General features: G+C 42.5%; 3 protein-coding genes across 4 annotated transcripts; 2 read left to right on the forward strand and 1 right to left on the reverse strand.

Annotated features, from left to right (window-relative positions):
• Window positions 1-2,043: 2,043 nt before the first annotated feature.
• On the forward strand, window positions 2,044-3,755 carry LOC127316334 (NADH dehydrogenase [ubiquinone] iron-sulfur protein 5-B). Its single transcript, XM_051346730.2, has 2 exons — window positions 2,044-2,228; window positions 3,440-3,755. Exons 1-2 carry the CDS (start codon window positions 2,079-2,081, stop codon window positions 3,548-3,550), a joined length of 261 nt encoding a protein of 86 aa, XP_051202690.1. The 5' UTR covers window positions 2,044-2,078; the 3' UTR covers window positions 3,551-3,755.
• Window positions 3,756-9,839: 6,084 nt separating this feature from the next.
• LOC127316333 (phosphatidylinositol-3-phosphatase myotubularin-1) lies at window positions 9,840-24,971 on the reverse strand. Of its 2 annotated transcripts, none has more exons than XM_051346729.1 (19): window positions 24,814-24,971; window positions 24,472-24,543; window positions 22,900-22,974; window positions 22,594-22,662; window positions 22,401-22,470; window positions 17,304-17,353; window positions 16,822-17,111; window positions 16,661-16,734; window positions 15,886-15,949; window positions 15,733-15,798; window positions 15,123-15,222; window positions 14,902-15,033; window positions 14,652-14,815; window positions 13,312-13,396; window positions 12,648-12,875; window positions 12,128-12,187; window positions 11,971-12,035; window positions 10,988-11,267; window positions 9,840-10,808 (listed from the first exon to the last, which is right to left on the reverse strand). In XM_051346729.1, the coding sequence occupies exons 1-19, from the start codon at window positions 24,859-24,861 to the stop codon at window positions 10,317-10,319; spliced, it is 2,484 nt and encodes an 827-aa protein (XP_051202689.1). In that variant the 5' UTR covers window positions 24,862-24,971; the 3' UTR covers window positions 9,840-10,316. The 2 variants fall into 2 exon arrangements, with proteins under 2 accessions (XP_051202689.1, XP_051202688.1); XM_051346728.1 differs by having other exon boundaries at window positions 22,582-22,662.
• LOC127316332 (zinc finger BED domain-containing protein RICESLEEPER 2) lies at window positions 17,443-21,658 on the forward strand. Its single transcript, XM_051346727.2, has 6 exons — window positions 17,443-18,014; window positions 18,413-18,725; window positions 18,817-20,649; window positions 20,723-20,798; window positions 20,966-21,035; window positions 21,252-21,658. The coding sequence occupies exons 2-5, from the start codon at window positions 18,434-18,436 to the stop codon at window positions 20,997-20,999; spliced, it is 2,235 nt and encodes a 744-aa protein (XP_051202687.1). The 5' UTR covers window positions 17,443-18,014; window positions 18,413-18,433; the 3' UTR covers window positions 21,000-21,035; window positions 21,252-21,658.
• Window positions 24,972-26,156: the final 1,185 nt, after the last annotated feature.

Genomic DNA, 26,156 nt, shown 5'->3' on the forward strand with positions numbered 1-26,156 from the left:
TTTTTTCCAGGAGCAGTAGATCGTATTTAGATACATCCCCATTACGTTATATATAAACGATAGTGCGCACTCAGCAATAACACGTAGCTAGCTTAGCAAATCTTAAATAAGGAAACCATGATAGCCCATAACGTGTCTTTAGGTAGACTACAAATTGTTTTGGTTGCATAAAAATAGTGCCGTTTTATCAGTACCCTCCTTTATGAAAGTTCCTTCAAAATCACCAACGGGTTTTCTTGTACCAAACAATAATTACCTTTGTTTCATTGTAGCATTATTATTTTCAGCTAACCATACCACAGTGGCCAAGAATATAGTTCAAGCAACAAAATTTTCACCTACAGAACACCAGCAATAATGTCATGTTTGATAAGTCAACACAACGAATTATATGAGCTGCATCCAAAAATCTTGTAGAGCAAGAGTATGTATACCTGTAAAAAACCAAAACTTCAACTAAGAGACATGGGACAAACAGAAATTCAGTCGGTAAGCATCCAGGCCCAAATTGTTGGTTCATTCAAACGAACATGTGGTGGGCAAGACCATTCTTTGGACATGAAGGAGTCGAATCAAGCAAACAACAGAGCGAGAAGAGAAGCCCCTCCGGCTGCAGCAGAAGAATTGCATCCTGTCGGGTAGTGAGGTCCAGCCGAAATTCCATACTGCAGTTGCCGACGCCCTGTACCGCCGAGGATGACGCCGCTCGCGAACTCGCCGAGCCTGCAGTACGTCTAGCGGCTGATATACATCGACGCGGAGGAGATGAGGAGGTCGGACCTCCAAAGCCGGCCAACCGTCGCGTCCATCTGCCAGAAGGTGCCGGAGCCCGCGTAGCGGCGCACGAAGGCGTTGCCCGCGGCGTAATGGACGCGGAGGCTGGCACAAGATATTCCTCGACGGCAGCCTCCGTGAGTGCGAGCTCGCTGGCGGCCCCGAGGAAGGAGACGGCGAGCGGGTAGAGGTCCCGCGTCTAGGCAGGGTCCCACGCGGAAAACTCCTGCGCGGCAAGCAGGTCCTCACGTCGTCGAAACGGCCAAGGCGAAGCACGCCGGGAAGAGGTGGGGCGCCATGACGGCGAGGCACGACACGGCTGAGGTGAGCACAAGCTGCGCCCAGGTGAAACTCGGTGACCTGCGGCCTGCGGCAAGAAGGAGTTCAAACATGAAAAACATCACGGCATAGATTGGGGCTGAGGCAAGCTCGCTACAGGCTGGGCTCGGTGGAGGAGATCGGTGGCAAAATAATAATGGCCTGTGTGGAGAGGAGACTGGATTACTGGAGGAGGAGGATGGGAGTTGCGTCTTGTGTGCCACGATGCATAGCAAACACACGCGTCAGTAGCACAGGTCGGTAGAGTAGCAGGACTTGGCACAGACCACCACCGCTTTGACTGACCGACAGATCATGAAAACCATCCGTTGCCCACTCCTGGATGGCCCACCACTATCTCAATCAGTTTTGTAGCTACGCCCACCCCACTAAAACATCAAGGTAACCTACCAACTAAACACCACCAAGGAAAACAAGCAAAGCTCTACACGCGTCAATCTAGGAAGAATGTGGCCAGTGATAGACAAACGTTAGGAGCACTAAAACATACACAGCAAAAAAAAAACAGCAACAGTCAAACTAAAGGATTAACACGTGTCACCACATGAAAGACTCAAAAAAAATTTCAAAAATCTGAGAAAAATCGAAGTTGTTCATCTTTAGTATAGTAGTTATGAATGGGAGAAGATAAACAAAGTCAAAGAAGACCTAAGAAAAAAAAAAGCTAAGGCACACTTCTCACCCTCCTCTCTATCTCTCTCTCCGATAGAAGACGAAACGGCTCTTGAAGAAAAGAAAAACGGTTCTGGAGGCCCATATACGCATGCGAAGCCCGCTAGAGACAGACACGAGGATCTGTAGTTCTGTAGGTGGGCCGACATTGTCATCGTGGCCACGCCGAGGGGAAAGAAGGTGGAGAGAGAGAGAGTGAGCACGGGAACATCCTTAGCCCTGCCTGCCTCACCACCGGAGCCAGAGACGAAGACGAGGCTACAGAGCAGGGCGGCGGGGGAGAAAGCGAGGCGATGGCGTCCGGGTGGGGCATCAACGGGAACAAGGGGCGGTGCTACGACTTCTGGCTGGACTTCAGCTCCTGCATGAGCCGCTGCCGCCAGCCCTCCGACTGCGTCCTCCTCCGCGAGGACTACCTCGAGTGCCTCCACCACTCCAAGGAGGTATGCCCGCCCCTCCTTCCCTTCCCCCTACTCCCCCCAGCCCATCGCCCTCCGCCCCCCCACTTCGATGTATAGAGGCAGGAGATCTATCCCCTCCTCGTCTGATCTGCCGCGGCCGCGACGCTGACCGGCGGCTGCCTAGATCCGTCGCCATCGCCGCCTCGTGTGATTCGTTGGCGAGCCGCTCCCGAATTTCAGACATGCCTGATCTTCCGTCCGTGGCTGTATCGGAATGGAGGGGAATCGATTGTTCTTTGATGTGTTTTTTCTCCAAATGGGAGGGTTCCGGTTTAGGCTGTTCCCATTTCGCTTCGTGTTCATTCATTATATTGTCCTCAATGTAGCCTACCTGTAAATCATCGGCCTCTGGAGAGATTCACCATAGCTGTGTTTGGGCAAATAAGGATTGCGCAGGGAGCTGTAATCCATTGTAGACTTGATTGGACAAAATAGGCGGGGGTTCTTACACGCTCACTTTCCTTGTGCTGTGGTCGAGCTTGATAAGTGTTCCGCAGAGGATGCTGTATCGGAGTATTTTGAGTGCTCTCTTAGGATGGTTGCTGAAATCATGGCTCGTTAGCCAACTAATTGCCTTTGTTATCTAGATTTTGCTTCTTTGAATTATGTCGAACGAGCTGCGGGGGGCAGTTTTTCGAGGTGATCCTTCTAGCTTCCTGCTTCTGGTGATGGGTAAATAATTAGGAGTATTGCTGGTTCAAACGAATAATAGTTGAGTTTTTGATACATCATTCCATGCCTAATGAGATCGTATTCTTAATTGTGTGTTGTTTAAAAGGAATAATCCCCCAATTCCTCAGAACCATTATCCTGGTAGAAAAATCCTAAGCACAACTTTTCCTACTTGGGTGATGGATAACCTATTAGGAGAATTTCTGGTTCTACGATGTGGACTAGTACAAGCGCAAAAAGGTCGAAGATATCCTTCGATGCCTGATGAGATCATATTCTGAATAATGTTTTGTTTGAAAGGAATAATCCCCTAGATCCTTAGGACCATTTTCCTGGTAATTTTTTTTCCTTAGAAACATTTTTTCCCATTCATAGTTATTGAAGTATTACAAGTCTCCAGTCTTAACTCGTGTTATTCTGTGCTTCCATTTCGTTCTTAGTTATTGCTAAGTGATTTGAAGAACCATGCTAAGCTGATAGGAAAATCATGTGCTTACCCTTTGTGATGTCTTCGACTGCAGTTCCAGCGCAGGAACAGGATCTACAAGGAGGAGCAACGCCAGATTAGAGCTGCTGCTCGCAAGGCCAAGGAGGAAGCCGAAGGAGCCCCTGCTGTTGCAGCTCACCACTAGCATCAGTTTATACTTTTTCTTGTGCTTTTGTTTGCTGCAAGCACTTGCATGTTTGGCTATGACGCTATGAGCAAGGAAATAATAATTCCCTAAACATTCTACCTTCCCACTCCATGACTTGTTCTAAACTCATGAGTTTGTCCATGTTTGAGATATTAGGCGATGATAAACGCTTGATTCAATCACGAAACAATGTGTGTGTGCATGTCTGCATATCTTGCAATCTTTCATGGCATTATTCTGGGCTAGAAAGAGCAACAAGGTGGTTCAGGCCAATTCGCAGTTGAACTTATCTTGTAGCTGACTTAGATTCGAAATCGGTATTTAATAGTTTCGAAAAAATCTGAAATCAAATCGAGATGTAGACAATGCCGTGTTGTACCAATGTGCAGAATTTCAACTCGAGATATCTTATATTCAGGGCTGCACAAAAATAACAAAATCTGACAGATTTTGACTAAAACTCAAAACATATTTTAAAAAGTTAAAAAGTTTAGGAAATAAATTTTGCATGCATGTTCTATGTGCTCACATGAAATTTCACATACAACCAAAAAAATTGTGCCCTATGTAAAAGGATAATAATAAAAATGTCTTCGAGAAGTGGATTATTGTAGCACCAAATATTTGAGTTTTTGCTGAAACAACTTTGTGAGCATGTAACATATCAAGATATATGTGGTGACCCTGCATACCACTGCATGTTGCAGTATGCCAGTCGTTGATATAACATTCACGAAGTACCAATCCGCAAATATTACATCCCTCAGAGTAGTACAACAGAACATAGCAGGTCCATAACTCATTCACTTATTATTACAAGCAACATGTACATATCATCTCGGAGCTCCTCTTGGGTCCTAAGAGGGATACTCCTGGGTTCGAGGCGAACCCAACTTAACTTACAACATAGAAGTCTAACTAGGTTATACATTTTATTCTCTTCGAGCAGTTAAGTACTAAGAGTTCGTACTGCTCGGATACTACTACTACTCGATAGGTCTAAGCTTGTTCTCCTCCGGAACCCTCCCTGGTTCCATAGACTATGAGGTAGTCTACTCCTTCGATGCCTCCTGAGAGGTCTGGTTCTTCATAGCCGATGACTTCGGCTCCTTCGGGGTCGTCATTGTCCTCCTCCAGTCGATTCGCATACCTAGCTGTGGGATTTAAGAGTGGTATGAGTACGAGCGTACTCAACAAGTTCATTATAGGAAAGAGGTGTTTAATGCACTAGCTACGGTATTAGACCAGAAAGTCTAATACCAATGCAGGTTTTCATAATCATTTCTTCAAAAGGTTGCTTTTATTCAAAAGAACTATGTCCGTCAGCCTTCACCGGTTTACTAGAACTTCATGGAGTTCCTTTAAGCGTCATAGCTCCAAAACCCGAACAGTGGAGGATCGGTCACGATTCGTTACACTCGAGGTGTGTTGCTTTACCCATAAGAGATCTTAACCTTGGTGCCAACCGGGCAGCTTTCCCGTCCACACTTCCAATGGTGTGAGGCCCGGTATAAGGTCCTAGCCAATCATGTTCCTCCGCTACCTCGAACACCCACCCTTTGTTGCAAACCCCGACCCTAGGTCCTCGCCGGTCCCATTATTCCCATTTTAGGGTGGACCCCGACCACGACAACAGTTTGGGATCGAACCAAACTCCTTCGCCGGTAGCTGCAACCCATCATAGACCGCAATACCGTGGGGACTTAGGACTCCCCAGCCTCACCGCTTGCTCCTTCGGGCGACAAGTGTACTACGGACAATGCCGTGGGGACTTAGGACTCCCCAGCCTCACCGCTTGCCCCCTTGGATTACAAGTGTACTACGGTAAAGCGCATCCGTTGATGAAGGAGAGGTGGAAACACTTTTGACTACTCCGTCCCACTCCAGATCTTATGGTTAACACGGGTATTACGGCACAAGAATCACTGGACGACATTTGTTGTTTAATCCTAGATGGATATAAACCCTTGCAATGGAACCTCCACCATATCAACACAATCCATGGTTCCATTGCCCACCATTTAGTCATATTCATAGTTATGAAAATAGTGGTTTTGCTTTTTATGCAATAGTGATAAACATAGTACTTTGCAAGTAATTTGGTAAAAATACTCAAATGACATGAGCAAGTGATGAACTTGCCTGAACACTGCAAAGTGTTGCAGTTGGATGGTGTGGACTGACCCTTGTCCTCTGTTGCTGAAAAATAGCATCATTGTCCGATAAGGGCAATGGTTAAAGAAGCATTTATGCATGATTCCAATTTTAGGGTTTGTTCCCCCCTTCCGATGTCTTTATCATTTTATGAGAGGTTAATACTAAGAATGATTTAGGGATACTCTATTTAGGGCAAAATACAACCTTGAAATGTTGTCAAGGTTTTTTTAGAGTCCAAAAGAATTTATGGACTTATTTTCATTATTGAAAATAAAATGTGTGATTTAAATGATTATTTAAATCATAAAATTTGAACTTATTCTTGTTTAACTTCAAAAATTCCATTTCATATTTTATTATGATAGAGTTTTTTATACTGAGTGGTTTTCATATTTTTAATTATTTTTTTTAGAGCTATAATGATTTTATAAAACTTGGTCAAAGTTTGTGTTTTTATATGAATTTGGAAATGACCAAATTACCCCTGGGCCCACCTGTCGGTGTAACCCAGTGGGGTTAGGTCGAACCGACCCACCTGGTCCGGCTCGACCAGCCTCACTCCTCTTTCTCTCTCACGCGCGTGTGAAACCCTAACCCTAATCCCCTCTCTGGCGATCCGCGTCGCCTCCGCCGTCGCCGCTCGATTCCGGCGAGCTCCGCCGGACTTGGCCCCCGCCATGGTGCGCAATCGACGCGCCCCACGATGGTGGTCAACCTCATCCGCGTCGATCTGGAGCAGGTGCTGCTCCCGCTCGCCCTCGACCTCCTTCGCGGCGGCTATGGTTACAGGATCCGTGGCGATCCCGCTGCGCCCTGGGTTCCAGGCGCGATGGCGCCGCCGTGGACCTTGCCGCGGTGGTGCGGTTGGTGCTGTGGTGCCGCCATGGCTTGGCTTGGCCTGGCGCCGCCGCGCTCCGGCGTGTGTCGCCGTGGCCGCCATGGCTGCGCCTGTCTGCTCGACCCCGGGTATGTGCGCCTCCCTTCTTTCCCTCTCCTGCCTGTTCTTCTTCCTCTAGCTCTGGTTATGGCTTGTACCTCTCTGTAGAGATGCTCGCCATGCCGATGCTCTACTGTTGCGCCTTGCTTGCCTGCTCATGAGCTGTTGTGCTTTGTTGCGCCATACTTGCCTGCTCCTGAGTTGATGTTCGTGCTGTTGTGCTCCACTGGCCTTGGCCATTGCTGCCATGGCCATGCCAGTGTTAGTGCTGCTGCTCTACTCGCCCTAGTCTATGCGCGTGTGCTAATCCTACTGTGGCGTATGCCTCCTTTGTTTCCTGTCTCTGCTCACCCTTGTGGTTATACATGCTATTATCTGTCTAGATGCTCATCTGAGCATCCCTAGCCATTGTTGTTGCTTGCTTGCTTGTGTTGTGCTATGCTCTGGCTCCCCTGGTTCACTACTGTGAGTGATTCTTGCTGTTTAGCAAGTACCAGTGCCCTTGGTGTGTGATTTATTGTGCTATGCTTCTTGGAATTGTCATGTTGAGCACTAATGCTACTGGTTGGTTCCATCCCTGGATGGTTTGATTCAAGATATGCTTGATTTGATTATCTGTAATATAATTGTTGCTTAACTGTTGCTGTTTCATTTTTTCTGACCCATGAATTGATGTTAGTAATGCCCTAGCATGCCCTGGCATGCTCTAGCAAGCTCCTGATGATCATATGATCATCAGTTGCTTGTAAAAGCGGCTGTGTTGCTTCTGCGTCTCATTGCTACTCAACCTGTGATGTGTGTGTGTCACACAGGTTGGTCCTGGTGTGAGCTGGTGCTTGCTTAAGCATCAGCTATTGCTTGCAATGATCCCTTGGATCATCTGCAAGGCTCTGGTGCTTTGATTATTTGTGTTGTTCGCTTGTCTGTATTGCCTGAATTTACTGAAATGGATAAGTGATGTGAACTGTGACACAGTGATGATTATTTCAATTAAATTAACTAGGGCTAGCTGGATGACAACCTCTGGTTGGTACCCTAGCCCTGTACTGAATCCAAATGGATAATGATGTGTGGGTTCTTGTGCTGGCTTAGGGTTGAGGTGGCCCTGGCAGCACTTGTGATGCTGTCATGGTTGCTCCCCCCTCTGTGACTTGCTATGGTTTGTGATTGCTTGCTGGAATGGAACAGCTGTTCACTGGCTTGATCCAATATTGGACTTCCAGTGGCCTTTAGATGTTGACAAAGTATATAGACAAGAAATTGTCTATAGTCTGATGGCATAGATAGCTGTAGGTGCTAAGTGTGTGGGCTAGGCTAGCTGTGACTTCATCCCTTGCTGGATTTCTCTAGTTATGCACTAATTTGCATAACTGATGTTCCCATAGGATGATTGCCTAGTGGTCTTACCCATATCTGCTTGCACCAAATGGCTTTATAGCCAGATGATGACACAAACAGAGTATTCTACCCTTCTGTGCTTCTGTGATGCATTGGATGCTTATTTATGAGCAAAACTTGGTTTTGCTCAGGATGATCTTGTTTATACCTCACTCCAGCTCCTAGATTGTTTGTTGGTGTAGAGGATTGCTTCTATGTTGATCTTATGCTTGCCCTGCTCCTCCTAGCAAGCCTGTGATGCTTGAGTTGGTCCTGTGATGGTTTTGGACAGATTGAACAGCAGTGCTGTTCCTCCTGTTCTTGTGTTCTTGCTATCTGGTGACTTACCAAGCTGCTTGTCGATGGATTGCTGGTTCTGGCGGTGGAAAAGGTTTTATACCACCCTTGCTTTGTTCTCCTGGTCGACAACAAGGCCTGGCCTCACTTGGTGACTCACTGCTGGTGTGTGTGTGTTGTGCTGCATGCACACTGCCTGGTGAGCTGCTAGGCTGTGTGTGTGTACCAAGTGCTTGGTACCTGGCTTGGTACTTGGCTGTGAGATGATCAGCTCGGCAGAGCTGATCCATATCCACTCAATTTCATTTGTTTCACTAACCTGACAAGGGGCAATGCCACTTGGCATAATCCATTATTTGATCTTTGAGTGTGTGCAGGGACTCAATTAGGATGATCAAGTGAAGATCAAGTTCATCTTATGTAATTTAGGATAGATCATTTACTTGTAATTTTCTTTCTTTTTCTTTTTCCATTTGTTCAATACTTGTAATATGTTGTAATATTTTATAATTCAAATCTGAATATTGTAAATGACATTGTATCTTGTGTGTTAATCAATAAAGCTCAAAGTTTCTCTAATGAGCTTTACTTATTATTTGTCTTATTCAATATTGTTTATTTTTTATAATTTAATTAATGAATTTCCTCACAATTGAATTATGAGTTATTTATTTAATGTTTGAATTTTGAAATTCAAATTCAACTTAGGTTTGAATTCAATCATGCAACTTAAGTTAGATGCAATTTCTCCCCTCTCTTCTCAAAACCCTATTTTAGTTGAATGAGAAACAAGTTTGTCGCACTCTCGAAACCCTAACTCTGTAAGGTGTCGAGAGAGAAACTTGTCCCCCTTCGATGCAGTTTTTGTTTAAAAGCGCGTAATTTTCTCAGAATTTACAATGCAATGCACACCCCTTTCTAAAATCTACCCCTCGATCGTCTCTAATCCTGGGACATTACAATATATAAGAGATATTTTTGCGTATTTGTTTACATTTTTTAATATGTCCAAAATATATTTTAAACAAAGGGTGTATATGCACCCAGATGTAGAAACACCCTATCCAGATTTTGAGGTTTTGAAAATTTGCACTTTTCACTATTACAAAATGTTGTCATTTTTGCACAACCTCGATTATAAGGGCATTTCAAGTTCAAATTTTACACTGGTAGAACGCAACATTGTCTTATTTTCAGATTTTCGAAACTTTAACATGCCATTTTTAAATTTTCCAAAAATAAACGAGCTATAGCTCAGGCTACATTTGTGGTTTCCGTTTAGAAATCAAGTTAGTAACTTCGATTGGAAAACAGTGAAGATTGTCTTTCAAGAATATTTCTGCAGATGCAAGCGCTTGATGGTCCTCAAACAATTGCTTTGAATGCAAATTATGTGATCATTCTTCAGAATGTCTTTGCTGCAAATGAAATATAGGCGTGTATCCCTGCTGTTTTTGCTTAACCTTGGTGCCAGAAGTATGTATATTGCACACCATGATTTAGTTTCACAAAACAAGATACTACAATAATAATGAAAAGATGTCATAACATCAAGAAAAGCTACAACGTCCATGTTTTTGACAGATCACATTTTATTCACCATCGCAGGGTGTACATCAGCTCTTATTCCCAAGCTAACCAGATGAATTTTAGCAAAAACAAAAGGGTAAAAGAAGCTACCTTTCGCATCTGGCATTATTTTGCTTTAAACTATATACAACACAAAGGACTGCTATTTCAGTCCCCGGTGGCTCTCAACGAATCACTAACCCCTAATCTAGAATACCAACTGACCAGCAGAAACCATTAGTACATCACTGAGGAACTTGCGAGTTAGACGTGAATTTCAAGTCAGAATAATCAATCTTCATTTGCTCCCAGTGCAATCTTTTGATGTTAATGCAAACTGAGAGGTGCCACCGTGGGAAAAAATATCTACCGGCAGCTGTCAAAAAGTCAAAGTGCATCTGAACTGACTTGAGCACGTGATCTCGCCTATTCTGGACCAAAATAGCAGTCCTCTATTGATAGCCGGTCAAAAGCATCAAAATTTGCTTTTAAACCAACGAACTGACTTCCTAGCTGCGCACAGGCAGCATGTGGCCATCTGCACCCCTCTCTCGTGCGCAAGGGGCACAGTGACTCGCAAACTTGGTCACTAGGTGTGTCTGATACCAAACCGTCCTCAATCGCAGATATGGATACCGATAAGTCAGCATTATCATCTTGCTGAGATCCAGCATCTGCTTCCCTTCGAAATGAATACGACATTTCCTCGGTCCTGTCAACTTGGTTTTCATTTATCGAGAAATTAACTTCGCAACCTATACTTTGGATTGCCCTTTTAATGGCAGCATTTTCCCTTCGAGCCTTTTGAGCCATGGCTAAGGCTGAACTACTTGCACGCCTCTCCCTCTGCAAGTCTGCCAGCATAGACTCCATCCTCATTTTAATATCCCGTGATCTTGATTCAGCTATCTCCTTTGCCTGCCGATTGCATGAAAAAATAAAAAATACAAGAGCATTACCAAGGGTATATGGCAGTCATTTTCGAATAGAACATACTAATATTGCTCTTGTTGTTAACATATCTTCAGCCATTATTTTTTGTCTCCTAACTCGTGTATATAATAAATAAAAATAGCTAGAAGGCTAGAGATAAGTACCTTAACTGAGGCCGCATATTTTTTACTCATGGAATGCCAATGGGATTCAAGACCACCACCTTGTGATTCAGGGGGACATGTCCATCTCAAATAAAACTGAGGCCATAAAGTTGGAGCAAGTGCTGCAGCAGGCGGCACTAGGGGAGCATCATAACTAGCTGCATCATAAAATGGATTGAAGTGCTCATGGTAGCTGCCACCAGAAGCCCGGAGATCAGCCAAGTACGTCCACATGCAATTGCAAGAGCTTGTAACCCCAGATTGCTCCCTTTCCCGCTCACTTGCATTTTGAATAAGAAATTAGTATGCAGAATACTTTACAATTAAGATAAATAAAACAGTGCAGATGAAGAAAAGAATCAAGCATTATCTGATCAATCAAAGCGCTATCATGGTCTGGACAAGCCCATTTTGGGCACACAATCAATAGTCTCAACCTCCATTTGTGCATTATACAGCTTAAAATTGAGTGGATGATGGATTCTAAAACAGGATGCGACATGATTACTGGGTATACTAATGACCAGATTATAGCATGTAGCCTCCTAATACTTTGAATTGATTTGAGCACCAGAGAATAACTTCAGAGATAGTCCAATTGCTCAGTAACTTAAGTCAACTATAATCCTGCTACTTATTGTTTCCCTAATTGGATACTCAATAGTGCCTATGGAAAATCCAAGAATGAAATCATGTCTCTTTACAGAGGTTCCTTTCAATCAAAGCATACATGCCAAACTTAAAAAGAGTTTGATCCTTGTAAAATTTCGTACTAATAAATATTTCTCCAACACAAAACACCTACATTTCAAGTTCCTTTTGTATATGATCCACTTATGTCCGGTGATTCACACTCTGGACAAAACAAAAATATGAAAAGAGTGTGATGAACATGCCTCTGTTCCCCTACTAGATTCACTAGATCATAAAATGCAGATATGACATATCAACAAATTAGCCAAGATGGTCCCAAGATTAAATACCTATTGCATAGGAAGTTCCCAAAGCGACATGAAAAGACGCAATCCATAAAGTCAGCAAGGAATTTCTGCAAAAAAAACAGTCCTAGTTATGATGAATATACATGTGGAAACCTAGTTTTAGCAGACACATACAGGTGGAGAAGAAAAGAAGACTTACAGATGAAAACTCAAATGCAGATGGGTATAGACGTAACAACTGAGCAATACAATCAAGCCACTGGAACATAAGATGCCATATTAGAAGAGAAGAAGAGAAGAAGTTCAAGTAATTAAGGGAAATATCATATATTTGCAAGACAAACACAAATGGATGAATAACCATTTGACACATCAAAACTGTATGATAGGTAGTGTTGTTCTCAAATGCTCAAACACATTGGTACTCATTAAAGCACACCATGCTGTTAACTGATATCATTTCATAAAATAAATAAAAAAGCTTCTGAGATGCATGACTTGTGAGGGGTCTGTTGTACAATCTTACAACCCCAATAGGTAAAATCCATAATCCAAAAGGTTATAGCGTACATGCAGTTAGTGAATTGGAGCAAGTAAATGAATATAAACATTTATTCATCGAAGCAAGCAGTTGGTAGTTGCTGAGACGGAGGCAACTCCTATTATTCAATGATAAAATCACCCCAACAAAAGAAAGAAAAGTATAACTTGTAGGCCACCTGTAACAGTATGGGCGAACTGTTGTTTGATGTCTGGGATTGAGCCGATGTATTAGAGGATGACCCTGATGATCCTAAAGAGGTTCTGCTTGGTGAACTGCTTAAATTCCCAACAGAAGGTTGTCTTAGTAGCTCATACTGTGATCCCCCGTTCTCAGTTACTGTTGGAATTCCCATTCGCTCAGCAAACGGGTGACCAAAAGCTAGCCAATCCTTTTCCACAAGAGCCTAAAACAGGTTGGTAAAAGAGTGTTAAATATTTCACTCGGAAAAACTAAGTCATTTGTATTATTGAAGTCACATAGTAAAAAATCAGCAATCAGGAACTAGCATAAATTAGATACTCCCTCCGATTCATATTACTTGTCGATAATATGGATGTATCTAGAACTAAAATGTGTCTAGATACATCCATATTAGCGACAATTAATATGGATCGGAAGGAGTAACATAATGATGATAAATTAAAGTACGCAGGAGCATAGTGTCATTATAATCTCATAAGTTCAGAAGGCATATATCATCTGAAGAGGCGCGTGCAACAGCTAGTGTGAGGAAATGGCATATGTAATCTAAAAAGTTCAATGGCAGGAATAAAAGAGAAGCGGGAACAGGTGTTTCTACAGGAGTACATTGCAAGCTTGGTGGTCTCTGCAGTCTGTACCTGGAACCCATCGAACGTCCGATAATAGGGATCAAGCAACAAACAAGCAAGTGCAATTAACTGGGTCGTGCGGTCCCATCCATCACTGCAAAAGAGAAAAACAGCGAAAGTTAAAATTATGTGAGCAGCTGTAGTCAAGCTAACATTACATTCGAAGGATCACTACTTAGTGCATGAGATGTCAACAAGACAACCAAGATTTGGAATCCCTCTAATAATCTGATCGCTAGTAGGACCAGTATTTGGAAAGCTGACAGGTATTAATTTATATTTATACTATGGATTAAGTTTGAATATAAAAGCTCCCAAAGGTAACAGACATAACTTTTCTCGAAACTTACTGCTCATGGGTTTCCCTGTTCCTGGCAGGAGCCTAGCAGTCTAGGTCCAGGACTTGTTTTCCCATAACCAGTTTTTGGAAACCCAGGTGTGAAACAGTGAACGAGCAGCCACAGCCAGCACAGTTACATTAAGCCAATAGCAACAAAACAGACAGGCTGTATGCATCTCCTCGATGCAGAGGCTGGGGGTCTTAAACTCCTTTATGGAAAAAAAAGCAACAAAACAGACAACCCAAACTGCAAAACACCATCGATGGGTCAAGGTGGAACCTAGATGGTATAGTTCAACCACTCCATTGGCATTGTCACGTATTCTCAGATACAATAAATGATTAAAGGAGCTACAGCGGCAAAAGGGTGTAGAATAGGCTAGCTTCACTATCAGATGAATGAAAACGAACGACCTCCAAATGTTATTCCAATCCTCTCAAAGGTGTGGTTTCACCATTATTTTCCATCCAAAGGTCGTAAGTGTATAAAAGGCAATTTTAAGTTCTGATTATGTAGTTCAACAATAACTGGTAAAAACTCGGGACATGTAATAATTATTATTTCAACAAATGAGTCCAGCTATTTATAACTTAAAAGCAATGCATAAATGAACTTATGCACATCTCAGTGTCGTCTAATGATTACAGAATCTAGAGAGCAAAAATAATTGAATGAAGCGATGTTTTAGACAGTTTTGCTATTCAGAATTCTAGGTTGAAAAGCAGACTTTTTCATAGCTGAGGGTTGAAAATTGTTTTTTTCCTATTGATTACACCAATTTTCAGAATCATTAGCGACAGGTCGTCTGTTATATTATTCTGAACAAATAAGCACAAATATGCTGTGTAGGAATTGATAATCCTATACCGGCACTTGCATGCATACATGTCTGAACTAAATGCAACATCAACAGTCACAGAAAAAAAAAATCAATGATGTTCATTTAGTACAATATAGACGAATTAATTCAATTAGCATGTATAATTGATACTGAGGTAAGTAGAAAACCTGCAATGGACAAGAACTGAAGCTGATTCCTGGGCAATTTGCGCAGCAATCCATGAAGCACCAACAAGGATGTTCTGGATATGGTTTAGCCATTCCCCTAACATCGAAGAAAATTGTGTCATGCTATTAAGACTCCCTCCACCCCAGGTTGATCCACGATTTCTCTGGAAAAACACAATATTCCTATCATTCCTATGTTTGCTTCTTGACACATGCAGCTATTACAGTATGAAAAAAATCAGATACTTGCCCGGTCCCCGACGAGGGATACAGCTGAAGAGGTACCGTTTGATGATATTGACCCATGGGCATCAACATAATCCCTAAGACGAGAAAGGCTATCTCTCATTGTGTGGATGTTTTGTATTCCTAAGAAGAGAACCTGGTTCCGGATCCAAGAATTGAACAGATAAAAAAAATGTGGAGCAATGATATAGGATACACATAGAGGCCAATCTGTGCATATCTTACCTCAGATTTTGGATAGTTAGAAGATGATTCAGAGCCACCACCCTTTGCCCCATTTGCTAAAGCATTTGCTCTTGGCCGGGCATCAACTATGTATAGTTTCCTGTTTACATCGAAGCAGAAGAATTGCAGCATAAGGAGGCATTAAAACTGGTCATAACGGATAGGAAACAGAAAGAGTCAATAGGTGCTTAAGAATATGGAATGGAGGGCATAAAAAACAATGGCTTAAATTAGCTAGAATTTGCTCAGAGTACTGTGTTGTTAAATGCAGAAGTAGATGAGATTCAATATGACATGACATCATCTATGAAAGTAATCATCAAGCGTCAACAGATGTGCAATTCTTAGCTTAGTATGTGAGGATAAACCTTTAGTGCACAAAAAAAAGGAAAGCAATAAGATAGTTGATAGCATAAATAACAGTACAGCACTGTTTGCATACATACATTCTTTTTTGTCAAAAAAAGAAACACATGTCACAGCTTACTTGCAAACATTGTAGGTGAAAGAGTGTTCATAGAGTAAAGCCACATTATAGGAGACAAAACTTTAATGTATATCGAAAGAGAGAGCCCAACCAACATAGAAATGAAAAGCATGATTTGATTACCTTGGAGGCTTCTTAGGATCAAAAATTTGGGGACAAAGAGCAGAAACAAGCTTCTCATCAGCATTGCTGCAGAAAAATACCTTATGATTAGACCAACAGCACTCAAAGGTCAGCACATGTATCAGCTATTTATTTAGATGAATGTAAGCTCACTTTCTAAAATTCATCATTAATCCCACCAGTGGCTGAGATGACCTTGCCAAGACAGCTCCAGACCCTGGAATATAAACAAGTTCACTTTTTCTGAGTATTATTCTATTCAAGACAACTAAAACCAAATGCTGGCTCATGCCTCCTCCACAGTTCCTTTATTACCACTATGACCCCATCTGAAAGTATCTAAGTACCTTTAACAACCAGAACATGCGTAGTTTACTAGACATGGATGTAAAATAGTGACTTGGTGTTCAGCAACATGAAAGTATCACTCAAATCTCAATATTTTTTAAGAAAAAATATATATTAACAGACTTAGATTTCCTTTATATGCTTGTGGAATGTACAAACAAGGAATATTCTCTTTGGCCAATGGCTCGGCCAAACTCCAGATTTCACACCACATGCTCACAAGAAATAAGGAGATCAGGGTACCAGGAACTTCCCATTTTACAGTATCTACTATTGGGCTATTTAACATTTGAACCACCAGAAGCAGTAACTGCTTGGCAGACCTAGAATAGCATCATTGCTAGTATAATCGACTGGTTTGGATATACTTGCAAGTTGTAATAGTAAAGATACTAACAAGAGTGGTCAGTGGTGGTTGTGCCAAGCTTTTAGCTGGTAGGGTGAAAATGACTGACCAAACTATGAACCATCCATATTTGCAAAAAAAAATGCTGATGTTATAATACAGATCTAATGAGGATTCAAATTACAGAGGAAATAATACAACTGTTGGCAAAGGGTAAAAAATGAACGCACTTACCAGGGTCACACCATGAAATAATAGGCAATCGTCTACCAGCTCGGAAAGTAGAAGCTAGCCACAAATCTTCGTCACTAAAAAAATATATTATATGTAACTTTTTGAGCATGTGTTTAAGAGAACAGAAACTAGCAAATGATGTTGCCAATGGTGAAAAGTACCTTATGCTCTTTGGAACAATCAATTGAGAGGGGTAAGTTGAACACAATGAATAGCTCGAATTAACTGTAGTTAACCTCCACAGATTTTTATGCATAGAATCTTTTTCAACTTCAAACCCACTGCCCGACTTTGGAAACTGCTTGCTAAAAAGGCGCTCGTATTCCTTCAAGAGGCGTGACTTTGGACTGGACGTCTTATCAACAGTGGATGGGTCACAGGAAAATGCATATAGCTCCCACAAATTAGCAGGTTTAGTGTATCTTCTCAATGCGTCAAATACTTCATTTTTCTGAAAAGATAAGTATTTGAAGTATATCTCAAAATGGCTGGCATAATAAAGGCACGGGCCATGCATAGTTAAAACTGGATATTGCTCAACCTAAGGGAACTGACAAGAATATTTCCAGAATAAGCTAAAAGGGTAATTAGTAAACAAATGCAACAGTTTTGGTAGATGGTTAGAATGGAAAAGAATATCCACCTGCTTGGTTCTAGGACGAAAAGCGAACACAATAACTCTCATGTCTTTACCTGAAAGAAAAATAATCAAGTAAAAGGTAAAGTCATTAAACTGTACTTCAGGACTTCTAAATAAAATTTCAAGTGGGATGGGATTTTCCAGCAATCCCGTGTCCCATCCCATCCCACTAATCCCGCCCATCCCTCTAATTGACTCTACTAATCCCGTGTGGGCCGAGTGGGACGAGCCCATCTATCCCAGCGACAGCCCAGACATCCCTACTTCCTCTCTGTGACTCTGTCGAGCGATTGGAGATTTGGAGCGAACCCTTCAGGCTCTCACCGACCGCCGCCGCCGTCTCCCAGTCATACCGCCGCCGCCGTCTCCCAGGTCTCAGCGCGCTGCCGCCGAAGCCTCCCTTGTTCTCCGGCGAAGCTAGGCCCGTAGGCATGTAGAGAAGGGCCCCAACCAGCCGCCTGAAACCCTAGCCCGAGAGTTCCGTCACATCGCCGACGCAGCCGCCGCCGTCGCACCTCGTCCGCCCGCGGTATGACCTCTGCGCCATCCCCAAGCTCCCCCCGTGCTCGTCCTCGACTCGTGGCCTCTCCGATAGAGGCGAGTTCTTCCCCAAGCCCGGCCTCCCGACTGATTTGCTTGTACTTGCCCTTGAGGACGCCACCTCTCCTCCATTGCTGAAGCACCAAGCTCGCCAACGACTGGTTCGTCCCCAAGGTACCCCACGAGTTCTTGCTGTTTTTACTCTTCTTCCTGCAACTGTCGGTTGTACTAATTTAGGCATTCACTATGGTCAGCTAGGGCATTTGGAAATTAAAGCTAAGTGATGCAGAGTTCTTGCTTGCAAATTAAAGCTAATAATTAGCTCATCATCAAAAATTGTTAGTTTAGCTTAAAAATGGAACCTACATAAAATTTTATAGATATTCAGGGGTGTTCCGACCAACTAAATTGTTTCATAAACAGCAAAGCAACATTATTTCAAGTTTTATTGTTCTTCTGAATAACTTAACCAAACCATGTAGTAAATTTTAAAAGAAAAAGTAAACTATAACAATTACCTTTCCATATAATATTTCAAGTTTTATTGTTCTTCTGTTATGATAATGTTGCAGGCCAGTATTAGTTGGTAAACCATGTCAACCTCTCAGGATGAGGAATATGATGTTTCTGAAGAACCTATACTCGAAATGTATTTTCCCCCATCATCCCAAGCAGAGCATTCACAGCGAAGGTCTCCAATCGTGCCTGTTGTCAGCTCTCCTGGTCTCAGATTGTATTTGAGCCCATCATTTGCAAGGCGGAGGAACTCTCCATCTGTTAGGAACTCTCCATTGTCTCTCGCGAATGCGCACACTTCAGCGACCAGGCGGCCTCCAAATGTCGTAGCGTCTACAGCAGGTGTGCATACTTCAGCTGATGCTACCGGTAAGTTCCTTTCTGTCTTTTATGTCTATGAAAATTGTGCTAGCAGTAGCTTTCCTGGTTTGTAATACATGCCTCCTTGTTGATAATGCAGGCCCACCAACTAGATCAAGAAAAAGAAAACTCACGTCGGACATATGGGATGATTTCACTGCTATCTATGATGACAATGGCAAACTTGTGGAAGGTCAGTGTATCCATTGTGAAACCATCTTTCCGACTTCTAAAAAGTCTGGATCTAGTCAATGCCGTCGGCATAGGTTGACCTGCACTGAAAAAGCCAAGTTAGATGAACTGATTGGTACCATTCAGCCCGGCGATGCAAGAATTCCTGCTATTAAGCGGTTTAAGTATGATAGAGATAAAGCTCTTGATGAGCTTGTCAGGATGATCGTACTCCATGAGCTTCCTTTCCGTATAGTTGAGTATGTTGGTTTTAGAAGATTCGTGGCTAGTCTGAACCCAGCCTTCAAGCTTATGTCTAGAACTACTATAAGAGATGAATGTATTGCAGAGTTCAATAGGCAAAAGACACAGCTACTAGAGGTGTTGAAAAATTTGAACTCTAGAGTTTCACTAACAGCAGATCTTTGGACATCGAATCAAGAGCTAGGTTATATTTGTGTTACATGCCATTTTGTGGATAACAAATGGAAACTCCATAAGAGAATTATCAACTTTGCTCACGTTGAAACTCCTCACAATGCCACTAATCTGTTAAATGTTATGTTAAAAACAATGGAAGATTGGGGTATAGATGATAAAATCTGCAGCATCTCTCTAGACAATGCTTCAGTTAATGATTTGATGGTCAGCTATATCAAATCAAACCTGATTGGGAGAAGACTGCTAGCTGGAAATGGTGACATATTTCATCATCGCTGTGCGGCACATGTTCTAAATCTGATCGTGCAAGATGGCCTGAAGGTCAGCTGTGGGGCTATTGATGCCATCAGGGAGAGTGTCAAGTTTGTGAGGAGCTCGGCTCAGCGGAAAGAAAACTTTGACAAAATCGTTACACAGCTTGGAATAACTTGTGAGAAACAGGTCGCATTGGATGTCAGCACTCGCTGGAACTCAACATATTTGATGATGAAGACAGCAAGTGAGTACATTGCAGCCTTTGATCAATTGGCTGTGCAAGACCTTTCATTCAAATGTGCACCATCAGCTTCTCAATGGACAATCGCGGAGGAAATTTGCAAGTTGTTAGTTGTTTTCTATGATGCTACGGTGGTAGTTTCTGGTTCACTATATCCTACAAGCAATGCATATTTCAAAATGCTTTGGAGGGTCAAATGGACGTTGGAAAAGGAAGCATCAAATGCGAATGCCACAATCAGATCAATGGTGCTGCATATGAAGAAGAAGTTCTTGAAGTACTGGAAGCTCTCATACTTAACTATGTGCATACCTATAATACTCGATCCTCGGTGCAAGGTTGAGTTCTTGAACTACAGCTTGAAGGATGATACAGAGGTTGAGGGGCCAAAGTATTTAGCAATCGTGAAGAGGAAATTCAAAGAAATGCTAAGCGCGTATTCATCAGAGCAGATTGGTGACTCGGGAATTCGAAATGAACAAGAAAATCAAGCATCATCTTCAAGTGATCCGTGGGCTAGGTGGAGTCAGCATGTGGGTCAACGCAAGCAGCGAACTAAGCAAAGTGAGTATGATATGTACTTGAAAGATGACCTTGTACCTCCAGATGTTGAAATTGATGTTCTGGAATGGTGGATGACCAATGGACATAAGTATCCTACAATTGCACGTATGGCACGTGATGTATTGGCTGTTCCTGCATCTACTGTGGCTTCAGAGTCAGCATTCTCCACTGGAAGTAGGGTGATTAGCGACTACCGTAGTCGTTTGGCTAGCGAAACCATCACGGCATTGATATGCCTGCAAGATTGGATGCGCCCATCAGGTAAACTATTGTCCTCTTGGCTACTCAATAATGTTATGTTTACTAAATTTACAAATTCTTGTTATGTTTTCAGGTGTAATTGATTCAACCACAATTGTAGAAGATCTGGATAATGAAGATGAAATTCTCAGGGCTAGTACTAATTTCAGGTACGAGCATACCTTAACATGTGTTGCTCTTTGTGGCTAGGTGTTGGGGAAAAGGTTGCAAAGTATATATCCAGAACTGGACACTTTGCAGCTGAACTTGTAGGCTTTCCTAATATCAAGGGTTCCATGTAGGATTTAAGGATGCTCACATGATTTTCTAATTTCAGAGTGGAGAGAAACGAGACACAGGTGGACTCTTGATGAACCTGTTCATTTACAATTTGTTGTGCTGTTAAGGTATGCTTTACATCCTTAGTATTAACCATTGTTCCCTGTAGTAGTAACTGAATGAACCAAGTATCCTCCAGAAACTGAGCCTGATTCTGTTGGCTTTGATTTTATCTGTACTAGCTTACTACTGCAGAATTCCATCATGTGAAATATATGGTTTTGTTGCCTGTTTTTTTCAAGTTCAGTTGATTGTTGCTAACCATGTCTTGATTAATGTCTCAGGTTACTGTCGTGACTACTGTCTCAGGAAGTGTTAAACCAGGGAACCAAGATTCTACTCAAGAGTGGCCTTTCCTGGCAGATGTTTTGACAAGATTTCCTGGCGCAGAACATAATTCCAGCGCTTCCTGCTTGAAGCATACCACAACATTTTCCTCAAATTGATTTAAGCGGCTAGCTGTAGCTTATGCAGTATTCTATTTCAATGAACTTAGATGACTCGATTCTGTACTCTGTAGTACTCTGCTTTTTAATCCTCTGTTTCTTGTTGTTTTTTTTAATTCTAGTACTAGTAGTATATTATGTTGCACATGCCACTATCTGTTTATGTGGATCTTGAGAAACTGTGCATGTGGTGTCTTGTATTAATTCTTCGGCTAGTGTCAAATTTTGTGTTTGCAAATTTTCAATTTATAATTTTTTTATTTGTAATTTCCATGATGGCATATGGGCTCTCAACGAGAAGCATATGTGCACGGAAAGCACATGAGGCGAACGCAAAAACAGCTGGTGAGAACGCAAAGACAACACGGAAAGCATATGTGCATACACCGTACGCACCTAAAGGTGGGATATCTGTGTGACAGGTGGGACATCCCACAGGAGGTCACTTAACTTCTCCTGTTGGTGGGATAATAGGGATAGGGACGGTGGGATAAATGAATGATTAGCCTGGCGGGAGGCGGACGTCCCGATCCCATCCCACCTGAAACGTTACTTCTAAATGGTGAGAAATAAAGTGCAGATAGCATAAATAAAAATGAATTATGCAGTAACAGAACAAAGACATTGTGACTACCACACTGGAAAAATATCAAAAATCTAAGGTCGCGGGGATAAAAGAAATGGTGAATACAGTTCCAGGATGATATGTAAACAGACCCCTCACATCAGTGCTATCATTGTGTTGAGGTATCACATATATGATTTTCTGTATAAAAAGTAAGGGTCCAATGATTTATTTTTTTGCATACTAGTTGTGTTGAGGTATCTTAGAATAATTAATAAGGTATATTGAGAACATCAGAATGATATAGGTATACCAGATTCTTTTAAGAGGTATACTGAATGTGGGAGTACATACTTCCATGAGTTCATAAAAGGAGTCCTATACTGATTCTTAAAGGTAATCCCTGAAAAGTACGAACTTACCAATGACTTGAAGAAGTTCACGAGGCTGGTTCTTATCATACTTGTGTGGCAGGGATTGAAGCTTTACATCCTGCAACAGAACCAGTAATTGATAATAATCTATAAGAATTGGTTGCAAGCATTAGAGCAAACCAACAGTGGGTATGCACCAAAGAAGATAAACCAAACTTAAGAATATAACCTGGAGGCTTACATCATTTAACTTCTCAATTGTAGTCAGAGGGATGGTACCCAACTCTACTATGCTTTTAGTTGCCTGGCTCTGCAAATAAAGGGGAAATATAAGAAAGAACATACTAAGCTCGTTGAAACAAACCAATATTTTTTTCTAGATTCCAATTCAATGGAATGAAATTGAGGGTACGATGTAGAAAGTGAAACGTAATTAAAAAACTGAAAAGTTACATGGCAAAAGGAATTTGTATTTAAGCTCAGGAGGCATCACAAGATGTAAAATTAGTTTTCACGGTAGCAATGGAATAATGATATGATTGCTTACCACAAAGAGAAGACGGAAATTTGTCACTGAAACAATGCCAGCCTCATCTGTGTTTAGTAGATTAACACCATGGCCCTAAGTAAGAAGAGGTAATGGCGATCAAAATCGAGATGGAGAAATGCCAAAGCCAAACATGGGAATGGGGATTCATCCAGTGAAGGTTTTTGGTTTTTGACTGGAAATTCATTAAACCACTAACTCATAGTTTGCACTTGTTCTTAAATTTAAGAACTTGGAGGTCAAAATGAAGTCACTACAGATTTGAATACTAAAATGATCTGGCCCACATATGTAAGTACTTATAATGTGGTAAAATTGGCATCAGTAGGCAGGAAGGCACTTATTTCCCTAAATTTCATTTTAAGGCTGAGCAAATATAGCAGCAAGGGAGGAACTAGGCATAGGCGAACCAGGCCCATTGATCCTTGAAGCACCTCACACAACACAAATTGTCGTCGGACCTTTAGACTTATGTTAGTTCTCTGTGAGTTGTGCGTGGTGGAGCTATTTGTCTAGCACTCTAATGCTTTCTGTCTGGCAAGTTTGAATACGCATGGTAGTAAAAGGCAGTTTATCATTTTGGTGCATAACATGTGTCTGCTGTTCGCATTTATTCCACTCCATAATTATTCAAGAATACTGAATTCCTGTGTTACTAATTCTGCTAGTTTCGAACTCGATTAATACATGCTACACAGGTGCTTTGCCTTAGTGAATTTCCAGTTCTGCCACTAAATAGCCAAGTACTATGTACGCTGGACCTGCTATACGTTGTAACACAACCTCAAAAATCTTGGAATCCACTAACTGCAATCTGCTCCAGTATCTATCACATGATGCTGGAAGCACGGCCTGTAGACCTGTCACCCCATCCTTCGCCTATGACCCAGTATCAGATTTTTATTGTTCTGGTCAGGCGCTTGATATTTGGTGACGAACTAATGCATGGTCTACTGAACAAAATTAGAATCAACTTGTTTTTCATGAATTTGGTAACATCAATAACTTAATTTGTTAGGTTGTACAAAAAGAAATGGAATTAATAACTTAGTTCCGTTTAGGACAGCGTACTCAACTGTACTCAGTTTTTTGTGTACATAATACTTTACTATTGGAGGAAGCATGACAGACAATGGTGTATGGTAGCGCTTACTGTGGTAAACCGCATTAGTGTTAAGCACAAGTTTCTCCTACGAAAATTAGCATCCAGCTTAGACCCGTTCTTATTTATGTTAACTGCTAAGGAAAGCTATGTAGAACGAACCCCCTTGAGGCTAGAAAGTAAAGGAAATCCACATTTTGGTCTGGCGCCACTTCCTAAGTCTATGGGAGATCAAACTTGTACCCGTTTGTTCTGCATAGAATTAGAGATGCGTGCGATGCCACTAGGCTAATCTACAAACTCATACCACCAGGCTAGCCATATGTCATGTGATGGCACACGCAGTAACGAGAACATGAACACTGGTTAGGGTCACAAAGCTAAATTCTCCAACCACACGAGGGATGCCGTCTCAAAATGAAACCCATCAGAAGCCGGGGGAATTGATCTTGGGGGGAATTGAGCGGAACCTGGGCGTGAACCTCCTCGTCCTCGAGCAGGTACTCCTCCATGCCCTGCGTGGACCTCCGCGACCTCGGATCCTGGAAGCGGAAAAAAAAAGGAATAAACGGCGCCGCATTAGAATTTAGAACCTCGGACCAGAACCTAACCCTACGCGCGCGCTTGTCGGGGGTGCGGGGCGAGGAGGAGCGAGATGCGCGCTCGCGGCGTGGCGGCGGCCCCGGGCGCCGCACCGGAATCGGCGCCCTCCCCCGGCCCCAACTCCCGCGCCGACGAGAGGCGGTACGTAGAGGGAGGGCGGCCGCGCGCGCGAGATTGTGGGTGCGGGGTCAGGCGGCGGGGGTAGGTACCTCGATTTGGTTCCAGACGATGGCGTCCCAGCTCCCGGAGGACTCCATCTCCGGCGAGCGGAGCGGAAGCGTGGGGTCCCCCGACCGCGGCGCGGCTTCTCGTTGTCGTCGCGCGCGCGAGAGACGAGGAGAGAGATGGAGAGAGCGAGCGAGCGGTGGCGTGGGCTTTGGGTTGGCGTTGGCTTGTCGGGGGAGGCGACCGTATCGTGTTCGTCTTCGTGCCGGCGCGGTCTCTTCTTCTGGAGTACTCCTTCTTCTGCAACGCACGCACGGCTCGGTTGCTTCACACCTCTTCCTGTGTGGTCGGTGGCGTGAGGCTACCCATGTACTACTCCTACCATGGGACGAGTTCGTTCCAAGTTTTTTTTTTTTTTTTTGACACAAATACAGTACGAAAAGGCTCCCTATTATGTCATTTTCTATTAATAAGGGATGAAATATTTACAATGGAGTACCACTTATTACATGCTCATAGACTATCAATCCAGGATTGCATTCCTTCTTTAAGGCTAGGCTTAGCTATATGCATTGTGAGAGTAAAGGTGGCTTTAAATTTGCTAATACAGAAAATTTCCATTAACAATAGCATCATTTCGTTGGTCCCATATGCTCCAGCATCCAGCAATCATAATTTCTATGAAGAAGTCCAAAGATATTCTCTGTTTAGCTTCATCAATCGTTTGAAATAGGTTCATATCCACATTCCACTCCAGACAAGGGCCCACCAGAAGCTTTGACTAAAAGTGCACACAAACAAGTGGTGCATATTTGTTTCTTCTAGGCAGGTATCATATATGATGCATTCTGAGAACTCGACATAAAAAATTGTGTGCTTCATCATCTCTTTGGTATTCAATCTACCATTAAGCACTAGCCAGACAAAGAATTTGTGTCTTGGAATACTACAGGCTTTCCATATTGCAGAAATACTACTTGGTGTTACATGATTGCCAATAAGATCTCTGTATTTTCTTTGTGGAAAAATTGCTTCCCTAATTAAAAGACCAAATGGCATGGTCATCTGTAGTATTTAAATCCAAGAGTTCTTGTTCCAAGTTATGCAGCTCATCATGAGCAACAACACTGAGAGGAAGATGACAAATATCATAGATATTATCACTTGTTGCCTCTACGGCCTTGTCAATTGTAATTTTTTGATTCGTGGCAAAAGAGTGCAAATGGGGATACAGATCTTATCTTATATCACTGTTCCAATTGTCTTTCCATAAGATGGCTGATTTTCCATTTTTTTTTACATCAACAGTTTTTATTTCCTTATATTTGTCCTGAAATGTCAGACAATCTCTCCACCAAAAAGATCCACCAAAAAGAGGCATTTGTGT

The sequence above is a fragment of the Lolium perenne genome, chromosome 7 (genome assembly GCF_019359855.2).
Source record: "Lolium perenne isolate Kyuss_39 chromosome 7, Kyuss_2.0, whole genome shotgun sequence".
NCBI classification, from domain to species: Eukaryota; Viridiplantae; Streptophyta; class Magnoliopsida; order Poales; family Poaceae; genus Lolium; species Lolium perenne.